The sequence below is a fragment of the Oratosquilla oratoria genome, chromosome 25 (genome assembly GCF_046742065.1).
Source record: "Oratosquilla oratoria isolate Oo_2021 chromosome 25, ASM4674206v1, whole genome shotgun sequence".
Classification (NCBI taxonomy): domain Eukaryota; kingdom Metazoa; phylum Arthropoda; class Malacostraca; order Stomatopoda; family Squillidae; genus Oratosquilla; species Oratosquilla oratoria.
In genome coordinates this window covers 48,306,157-48,316,876 of record NC_134801.1, presented here as the reverse complement: position 1 = coordinate 48,316,876, position 10,720 = coordinate 48,306,157, and the positions used below count along the sequence as shown (strand labels likewise).

The following is a 10,720-nucleotide window of genomic DNA, read 5'->3' as shown; positions in this document are numbered from 1 at the left end:
GGGACTGTCACGAGGAGATTTAAAGTTCTATCAAGTATTGTTCCTTTGCCATTGAATATGACTGTGGTAGAGGGTTACTACCCTGTAGTCTAGCATGTACAAAGACCCTGCTAACCACACTTTCTAATGACTTGCACGGAGAGCCATTTAAACAAACAAAGAGATATCCACCTTCTACAGTCCCATGCACTAGTAAACACATACGTAAAATGAAACGCACAAAGGTACGCACGTGAGCGCGTTCACGCTCCAGGTTCGCTATATAAACGGGTCCATAGGATATGGTCGGCAGAATGAACAGTGCCCTACAATCATCAACTAGCTTCAGCTCGCAGCATGTTTAAGGTTTGTAATTGTCCACCCACGTTCCATCTGACAGCCAACACGGCATCTTTGTGTCGACAAATGTGACTTACTCAGTCTGCTCTGGACGAGATGATGTTGCCACACTGACCGAATAATTGCTTTAACAGCTGTTGATTTGTCTGACCGGAAATGACTCCGACGGTACTATTTTGTTTTTAGATAATCTAAGTTTCAATTACGTACGTCCAGAAACTCAGTACCGGATTGGATAGAGTTAAATCAAAACAGACTTTAATATATCATTAAGATAATGTGAGAAAGTTGTTCTTCGATAATGAAAGCAAAGTTGACGTTGGGTAATTCGAATCCGCAGTGGTTGACGAATCTTGGTCTTGTGTGACGCAAGTGCGACATTGTGCAAAACAGGAAGAAAGAAAGTGAATCGATCTCTCAGAGACATGCAAGAGGTTCCCCCTAATCTAATTAGAATAATTTGAAGTAACCCAAATCAAAATGAATAAGTACTCATTTTGCCGGAAAATAAGTTGCCTTTATCTCGGTCACCACTACAGACTATACTCCCACAGTCTTTTGAATGTTCATAAAGAATATCTATGATCATGTAGACAATATAGCACGGCTTAACGGCATGATTCACTACACAATTTTTTTTTTTTTTTTTTTTTGGTATGTGCGTGTAAAAAAATGCGCTCCACGTCATCCGCTTTGATGTGAATCCGTCGTGGAGAGGAGATATGTCCTCAGTGTGAATGACTGGCTTCTGATAGTTTACAGCCCGGTTGCCGCGAAGGGGTGTTCCCCTCATCAAAAAAATAAAAAATAAATAAAATGGTAACTAGTAGAATAAATGAGTAAAGCTCAGCGAAAGAGTTAGGCATGACCAAAGTCTCAGCTTTATTATGAATCAGAGTAGCATGCACGATCGTAGGGACACGTAATTTGTGCCAGATTCAAGTACCTACATATTCCTTGGATACAAAACAGTTCTTTGTACTTCCATAACTAATGAAAATTTCTTGGCGATAATCATAATATACATTTAAGTACCTCTACCCGATAAAGGGCATTCTTAGCCCGCCCTGCTCGAAAATTATTACCAAGCCTTCACATTTTCTCCTTCAGGTCGTTCTCTTCACCGTCGCCATGGCTGTAGCATGGGCAGCCCCACACCCCGACGCCCCTCCGGCCTACGGATACCCTCCTCCCGTCGTCTACAAGGAGCCGGGGATGCCCTTCGAGTTCGCCTACGCCGTCAAGGACGACTATGCGGGCAACGACTTCGCCCACGAAGAGAAGAGCGACGGTGACGTCACTTCTGGTTCCTACCGCATTCTTCTTCCAGACGGACGAGTTCAGACTGTCACTTTCAACGCTGATCACCACAACGGCTTTGTGGCTAAAGTCGCTTACGAAGGTGAGGCCGTGCATCCACCACCAGCACCATACCACCCACCAGCAGGCTACGCTTAACCTCCTCCAAGTGAGTAGGTTACGGTAACCTTCACAACAGGTTTAACTGATTTCTTCAAAATGTCTCCGTCTTCAAAAAAAAAAAAAAAAAAAAAAAAAAAATGAGACGTCTCCCATCAAGATTCTTCATCTTCAGAAAGACGAATGAAGGCGTCTTACAAGATTCTTCATCCGTATTTTAGTACCGTGCTTTGCCTTCAGTCTTTCCTCAAAATATGGGTAAAGGTCAAGTTGCTCTCATCTTCTAGAGAATGAATTAAGATTTTTTTTCCATCAAGCTGTTTCCCTTCAGGAAATAGGCTGAGACTTCTATCATTATACCTAGGCTGTTTTCAGTTTCGAAAAGCCCTGTAAAAACATCAGCCTAAGTCCTATTCAGTCCATGAATCCTAGAAAATTGATAAAATCGGACCAGTTCTTTGCTGACGCTTTGCGCCCCGAGCTGGTCTTGGGGTCTCGAAAGCCGCGATCAGTCCCCGGCCTCGTCCGCTCACTTGATCACCAGCGATCTATCCCGTTTCCTCGCTGATCAACAATACCCCTGTTCCCCATCCCTAATTCTAGTCTCACCTGCACATCAAATCCCATGCACCACTATTCCCTCACTACACTATTCATCTTGTTCGCTTTGCCTTCTGAAAACAAGTTGAATTCTTATCTTTATCCTAGTCACTGGTACAAACACCTGTTATAGTCCCTCTGTCACAATGTTTGTTATCGCTTTGTGCAGCTGTCAAATAACACAACGGGCCTTTGTCTTCATAATTTGTACCAAAAGTAGATTTACGGTTCTAAAATTTTGTTGCGCCTTTGCTTCGTGTTCAATCTCTCCAAAGCGGTAATGCAGTTTACACGTTTAGCTCTACCTAACGCCAGACTATTTCATACAGCTGAAACTTTATGTTATCCTCGACCGTAGAAAAAAAATCGGTGTTAAACAGAAGAAAAAAAAATACAGTGAGGCATCCGGTAAAGGTCACTGAAAATGTCATTTTAACTTAAAAAAATTTCAGCCTCCAAAAATCATTCAAGTTAATCTGACCTGAGAACAGATTCTCTGTTTGAGGCCTGTGCCACAACTACGTCACCAGTGCAACTGAGTGCCTAAAGTACCACGGTGCTCTCTTCTGCGCATGATGGACCGGGTCATACAAAATGTGTGTGCTCTGGCGGCGTCATCGGAAGTGTGTTGTTCTCGTATTCGTTTAGTTGTGTGTTTGAAGACCGCACTCCTCTCCGATTCCCAGTAGCGACTGTTACCCATCCCAACAGTCCAAACGCATAAATAGGGCAAAGGTGACGACTTTGATCGGCCTTGGCCACACGCATACTGGCGTAGGTTCTTCACCTTCACACAAAATATCTTCCCTTAATGTCTTTTAGCCATTACTATTAAGGAGCTGGCAGCTTTAGTCTCCTGCTGGATCGTCCGTTCGTTTTTATCTTCTATTGAACGCATGTATTTTGATTCTGTGTATTTCATCGTAGTAATTTTTGTTTTTACAATAAATTTATTCTACTTCTTACATATATGCCTTTCTCAACACCTTAATCATAAAAAGTGCAGAAATCCTTGAAATGTAACAAACTGATCAAAGTATGTATTGTTACCACCCTGACCATAATTTATTAAGTCAACATCTACTAAAAATAATACGATAGAGAAATAGAAAACATTGGCTGAATTTACAGAAAAAGGTAATACATATTGTGATTTTATTGCCTGTACTTGCTATTACTTACATGATACACAAATGAATTCATGTCAACATATGCATTATTAGTAGATTACATGTCTATTTCCCAAGAATCCTGAATTCTTTCAAGAAAATTTGTATACTTTCTTCAGCTCATAAGTTTCTCGTTTATTTGGCTACACAAATCAAGATATGTGAACAGATATACCTGTTTATACAAACCAAACCTGAGGAACAAGGACTTTTTCGAAAGAGCCAATACATTAGTCATTTTTAATAAGAAGACTAGCAAGGTACCGGCGTTGTCCGAGTGCCAAACGAATACCTTACATACACCCTTCCTAGCGAAGTGAGAAGGAGGGTTCTTGCCCTACAAATATCTGGCAAATTTATCACTAACAATGGGATTATTAGTAAGGAAAAATAATCTGGGCGCAGGGACATGAGTGTGTGTGTGTGTGTGTGTGTGTGTGTGTGTGTGTGTGTGTGTGTGTGTGTGTGTGTGTGTGTGTGTGTGTGTGTGTGTGTGTGTGTGTGTGTGTGTGTGTGTGTGTGTGTGTGTGTGTGTGTAATTGTGATTATGGAGTTTATCATTGAATTAAAGTTTATGTAACATCTTTCTAGTGAAGTCTGAGTTGAAAAAGCCGTTGTTGGTAAGTACTTGTCACAGATGTTGTAGCTTACTATAGAGAGTACCCCACAAAGGATACATCATAAAGGCGTACTCTAATTTCTAGACGTACTATACTTATTCCATTATCTACAGTAGTGACCCATAGGATGTGGCCGGTAAAACCAGCAGCGTTGCCATCTCCAAAGAAAACGGAGGAGACACCGTTTTCTTTATATTTGCATGTACGACCAGTATAATTAGATTGCAAGCGGCCCGGAGACCCGCGCTCAGGTTCTCTATGTAATTACTACACCCCCCAACCCCACGGAAGTTCCTAAGTCGGGAGCAGGGGCAACGTCTCCTTACCTGAGATGCCACATCGTTTAACAAGTCTCTTCTTTTCTTTACATGTATAACAATTACTCACATCACCTACCATTTAATGAAAAAACCAATATGCATTTAGAACATTCCATGTTAACATACTCGGGGTAGGGGAGAGCTTCCGGTATATGCTGAATGGATCACACAACTCAGACGAGATGATGCGATGTGCACTCAGGTAACATCTTCCGGTGCTATTTGAGTATGTGATCTACAGACAAGTTTCTGCTTAAGTACGTGATCTACAGAAAGATTAGTGCTTAAGTATGTGATCTACAGACGGGTTTCTTCTTAAGTATGTGATCTACAGAAAGATTGGTGCTTAAGTATGTGATCTACATTTAAGATGACCTCGTTCCTACATGTTTGAGATGACCTCGAGATGACCGTGTTCCTACATGTTTGAGATGACCTCGAGATGACCGTGTTCCTACATATTTGAGATGACCTCGAGATAACTGCGTTCCTCTAATCTGGTAAATTTTTGTATCTAAGAGATGAACTACTTTTTAAATTATTCAGTTTTTCATCCTCACTGCGACAAGTAAACATGAGAGCTAGAGAATTCTACAAACATGTTATTTCAGATGAAGAATTAGCAGTGGAATTCCTTCGTGACCATCGACTATTAGATGAAATGCAAGATATTAGTTCTTGCCACAAATGCGGAGGTGAAATGTCCGAAAAACGAAGAAAAGTAAGAGATGAATATCGTCCTGTCTTTCACTGTACGAAGAGGGGCTGCCAAACTTTTAGGTCACTGCGTCGAGAGAATGTCTTTTTTCACTACACCGATCTGAACAACAAGATCAACTGTAAATTATCCCTTTGCAAAATTTTGGAACTTATTTTTTATTTTGTTAAAAATCTATCCTTTGTACTAACAGAAAAAATAAACGGCAAACGTCAGCCAACAATCTGTGACTGGTTCAATATGTGCAGAGAAGTATGTTCCTCTATTGTATCTGTCCATAACAGAGGCTAAATGGTGGGAACTGCAGAAAATCCGGTTCAAATAGATGAAGCTCGTTTTGCAGGTAAGAGAAAATACAACCGAGGCCGCCTTCTAAATGGTGATAGAGCACCTGATTCTGCCGACAGTGAAGCTGATGTGGTTAATAACAGAAATCATGGAAGAAGAATAGATGGCCCATGGGTGTTCGGACTTAAAAATGCCTCAGATTGTCTATACTTTTATGTTTTAAGAAGAGACAGAGCCACTTTGGAGCAAATTATTTTCAGAGAATTTTAAGCAGGCTCTGTGATATACTCAGACGAATAGCCAGCATATTCGCATCTTAATCGTCAGGGTTACATACACCACTGTTGGCGACGTATAAATGGGAGAGTCAGCGCCGAGGAGAGGCGTCCTGACGTTTGCCAGGACGAAGCTCCAGGAGTCGAAGAGACTCCCAAAGGTTACCTGCAGGTCTACAGTGCATCAGACTGCGGTGGTCCAGCGTCTGTTGTTGGTGCTTGGGGGCTGACGCTGCTGCTGTTGTGATTATTTCGTCATTGACGTTGCAAAGAACAGATCGGGTGGGCACTAGAGTCATATCTGACGGAACATATTGATACTAATGCTGACTCCATCATTATGTCTATACCTATGTTAATTTCCTTTATGTTATGTGTGACGATTGTCATACTCCTAACAAAATATGTGCTAGTGGCTGTCAGGACATTGGTGTATCAACCAATATCAAGCAAGTAAATGTGTAACTGTTCGGTAAATGAGTCAACAAAGATGACAAAAAAAATTTCTATACATGTGCCATGCAAATCTATAGTCACGCAGGGACAGGATAGAGAAAATTAAATGTCAGTAATACGTGAACTGTGTCCTTTCATGTTTGGGGTTTACGTTATTCAGGATCGTTCGTCACATTGCTTCCAACATTTGTGTTTCATATTAGCACAATATTGCAAATCTTTTTAACCAGTTACTTTGACCGTTGCAATACTTAAATATGAAGGAATAACGTATAAATTCTTAAGTACGTGACACGTTGATACAATGCCATAAAGTACTTTACGAAATATAACAAAGTAGACGCAAACAGATAAATACGACAGCGAAAATGATTGCAATTTATTAGGTGAGAACTTCGTTTACAGTGGGCGGTGAAATTTTTTAATATTTGTATACCAACCAAATATTTTCTTTTCTTCAGGGAGAGCAGAGTAACGTAGGGTCCACCAACCTTCTCTTGATTGTTTAAGTGAAGTAATCTTATGATTTTTTACCCTGCTATTCATCACCCTACTCCCACACAGTAAATTAGAAACAGCTGGTAGAGAAAAAGCCCTGTCACTCCCGACAAACCACTTTTTTTTTATTTTTTTTTTATGTTCGTTCTCCTCCCTCTCCTGGAAAGGGTTCTCGGGAACCAATGCAACATAACCCGTATCGGGGGTCCCGGGAATCAAACTCATGACCACCCGCTAATGAGTTCGACACTGTATTCACTGGTAATGAAACCCAAATCAGAGAGCACATAGACTCATAACAATCATAAAACGAACATTCTTGTCCGATTCTCAGCAATGAATGTTTGTTACCTGTCCCCAACTCTCCCCAAAGCTCTCATGGCAAAGGTGACAGCTTCGTCCGCAGGTATTTAGTGCCTCCTGTCGTAGGCTCCTCACCACCATTAAACGGGGCAACAGATAAAGAAGCTATCACCTTTTATTAACAATTAGTCCTCTTCCTGTGCATTTCATTACATCATCCGGTTTGTAAATATTATATACATTTATCTACTTCTCAGACAAGAACAGAGCATCCTCCATAATAGTCTACCTATTTTCCCCTCACAAAGGAGGTAGCCAAGTTAGAGACACGTACCCATTCCCACCCATTTCATTCAACTCCATCTCTCCTATCTCAGCTCCTCATTAATGACAGATCACCCTTGCATCCACTAACTGCCCTGGGTTAGAGGCAATGTAGCAAGACACAGTATATCCTCAGCAGGGCCGCTTTATTTAGTCGACGACCCACCCACTCCGTCCCCACATGCAGAAAAAGAGAAGATGAGGAGAAATACCATTGGCTGGGTCAAAATATAATTAGCAAATTAACACCCCCAACCCCCACACCCATTCCTCCCTTCTTTACATAACAGCATCATACATGCCCAGTCATTCTACACTCATTATTATCTCCTGCCTCTTCCCTTCCTTGCTCAACAGACATTTCCCTCTTGCTCAACGTCTTTTTCACCCCATCCATCCATCTCATCCTCGGTCGTTCCCTCAAGTTCACTCCATTCATATCTGCTTTCTACACCTATTTTTATTAATCTTTCATCACTTATTCTTTCCATGTATCCTAACCATCCCAATTTTCTTTCATTAGTCCAATCTGCCACCTTCTGTTCCACTCCAGTTTTCCTCCTCATCTCCTCGATTCTCACTCAATCCAACCTATTAACCCCTACCGTACTTCTCAGACATTTCATCGCAAATACATTTAGAACTTTCTTCTCTATCTCCCTTAAACTCCAAGTCTCTGCTTCATACAATGCGTTGGCATAATCACCCCTTCATACAACCTCCTCTTTATTCCATTCCCTAATAACACTTTTTAATCCCCAAGGTATTTACTTGCTTCTCTCAATCAACAATTTGCCATCACCTCTACTTCTCCCTTTCCAGCCACACGTGACCGCAAATACCTAAAAATATCCTGTTTCTCCAGCCTCTCTCCTTTTAGAATTACTTTTAACTGTCGCCCTCTACCCTTGTACATCTCATCACTTTGCTTTCACCTACATTTACTTTCAACTTTCCCCTACCGCATAGCTTCCCAATTTCGGTCCTTCCTCTAATCCTGCCACAAACGCAGTGTCGTCAGCAAACAACAACTGGCTCACCTCCACCTTTCTCCATAATAGACACTAACACACACACACACACACACACACACACACACACACACACACACACACACACACACACACATATATATATATATATATATATATATATATATATATATATATATATATATATATATATATACATGCCTTTACGGTTGTTAAAGTCAAGGATATTCTTGAAAAGATGCACTTTGTCAGAAAATATGGAAGGACTTATGTCGCTTCATTCAAAACCTATATTCTTTCGAGTTACTTTGTCAACGATTTGGAAAATATTAAGAAAAATATTAATGTTTCATGATTATGATGGTGTATATTTGTCAGAAAAGATGTTCAAGAAGAAAAAATTGAGGCGCTAAACAAGTGATCAGGGTGGTGAGTAGAAGGACACGGGTAGGTGGTATGGCGAGGATGGAGAGTAGACGGGATTAGAGGCCTCTCCCTCGTAGTTGACATCGGCCACGTAACCGTTGGCGTCGTCGGCGTCGAAGGTGACGATCTCAGTTCGACCATCGGGAAGAGTGACGCGATAGGAACCCGAGGTGAGGACGCCGTCACTCTTCTGTTCGTGGGCGTAGTCGTTGCCGGAGTACACATCTTTGACGGCGTATGCAAACTCGAAGGGCATTGGTGAATATCCTCCTGAGGGATGGCTGGTAGTGGATGCTACACACACCAACATCGTGAGTAGTACGACCTGAAAAAATAGAACATATCTTAATCAGTCAATGGTTATCTTACATACTGTACCTATCATGATGCCGCCATGTGATTCGTTTGGCAGGAACACCCTTCCTCTCTTACTACAAAAGATAGAACCAGCTCTTTTGCATCTAGGGAGATGTAAAAACACTATGATCTAAGTACATTCGTATTACGTCAATGAGTGGAGAGAAACTTGGAGCCGTGTACACTCACTTTCAAAGACATGTTGCAGGCGAAAAGGACGACTCGAGTATGCGAATCAAAAGTAAAGGCGTACTTATATAATGCACAGAAAACACAGCCTGAAAGGGATTGGAAGCCAATTGCCAATGAGCTTGTCCACTTTCACGACTGAGTTTCCAAATTTACTTCTTTTCTTCCTTTTTCCGCTTTGTCACTCTCTCTCCATATGTGATTTTTTTTTACACTCGACTTAATTTTAGAGTGTAGGTGTTCTCTCTTATATTTTTCCAAAAACACCCATACACATTTATTGTATGGAAGTTGGAGAAAGTGAGGAGTCAAGGAATACCACAAGAACAAAAGGAAGATAGAGCAAACCAGTTATGCTGCTGAAACTAATTGTGAAGAAATGGACACTGAAGTGACGTTACCTCAGCTGAGTAAAACATCTGAAAAATGACACGATAAATTACGTATTGTTTTTTGTTACACCTGTGAGAGGACAAAGTTTCTTAAAAAAAAAAAAGTCTTTAGTGTTAGGCATAATGTAATATTTAAATTTCCTGTTTGGAGGTAGCCTTGAGAGGGTCAAAATAGCTTCTTAACCTTTTATGGGCCAGAGAATCCTTCGAGATGAATAGAATGACTTGGGCGTTCGTCAGTACAAAATGTTTCGACTGGAGCACTGGACTCTTCAAGGTGTGTAAAAAGCGTTTCTTATCAGCATCATGCAAACTAGTTAATGTTTTTCACATATGTAACCACATAAGAAAACATGCACACATTTCCATGATTCACACCTACCTCACGTGTTCAGGCACGAGAAAAGCCTCTTATCATACAGTGAGTTCATGGTGGACACATGATCAAGGCAGATGCCTAATATTACTTAACACCTAACACAACCATACACCTTTATTAACAAAGTGTAATTTGCACCCAGAGTCTAGACAATGATATAGTGTATACAAATATGATATGGATAGAAGCCTGGCACCTATATAGTTACATATACTAGCTCAACACTTTGACCTGAGACGCCAAAGCTGGGCCGAGCACAGGCAGTTTCACAGAGTGCTGACAATCAGTCACTCCCTTAACTATACTCTCTTGGTTAATAAAAACAGATATACATTCCGAGAGTTTGATTCTGGGTTATCCTACCGACGAGGATACAACATATATCCTTGAGGAATTAGGTAATTATAGTGAAATAGACATACTTTTATAGGTATTAGTTGTAGTATTTCAGATATTCAAGGTGTATCTAGTGCATGAAACTATGAAGAATAGACAGGGTAACTAAAGATGTTTAGAAATGAAGAAAAGTGTGAGGTGAACCAGTTGTTGTTTGCTGATGACATTGCACTTGTGGCAGGGTCAGAGGAGGGATTAAGGGAATTAGTGGCTGATACATTAATCAGGTCAGAATGATGTTCAGGGACAAAAGAAAAAAT

At 40.8% G+C, this 10,720-nt stretch overlaps 2 protein-coding genes and 1 pseudogene across 2 annotated transcripts; 2 read left to right on the top strand and 1 right to left on the bottom strand.

The window, feature by feature from the left end:
* Positions 1-1,388: 1,388 nt before the first annotated feature.
* LOC143039116 (cuticle protein 7-like) lies at positions 1,389-1,797 on the top strand. Its single transcript, XM_076208971.1, has one exon. The coding sequence runs from the start codon at positions 1,471-1,473 to the stop codon at positions 1,795-1,797; it is 327 nt and encodes a 108-aa protein (XP_076065086.1). The 5' UTR covers positions 1,389-1,470.
* Positions 1,798-5,041: 3,244 nt separating this feature from the next.
* LOC143039115 (uncharacterized) lies at positions 5,042-5,995 on the top strand (annotated as a pseudogene).
* A 2,747-nt stretch (positions 5,996-8,742) lies between these two features.
* On the bottom strand, positions 8,743-9,039 carry LOC143039114 (pro-resilin-like). The gene has a single exon (XM_076208970.1). It carries the CDS (start codon positions 9,001-9,003, stop codon positions 8,743-8,745), a length of 261 nt encoding a protein of 86 aa, XP_076065085.1. The 5' UTR covers positions 9,004-9,039.
* Positions 9,040-10,720: the final 1,681 nt, after the last annotated feature.

What these genes read in the sequence shown, in the direction of transcription:
- LOC143039116 (XM_076208971.1), top strand. Translation starts at nt 1,471, where the DNA reads ATGGCTGTAGCATGGGCAGCCCCACACCCCGACGCCCCTCCGGCCTAC.
- LOC143039114 (XM_076208970.1), bottom strand. Translation starts at nt 9,003, where the DNA reads ATGCCCTTCGAGTTTGCATACGCCGTCAAAGATGTGTACTCCGGCAAC.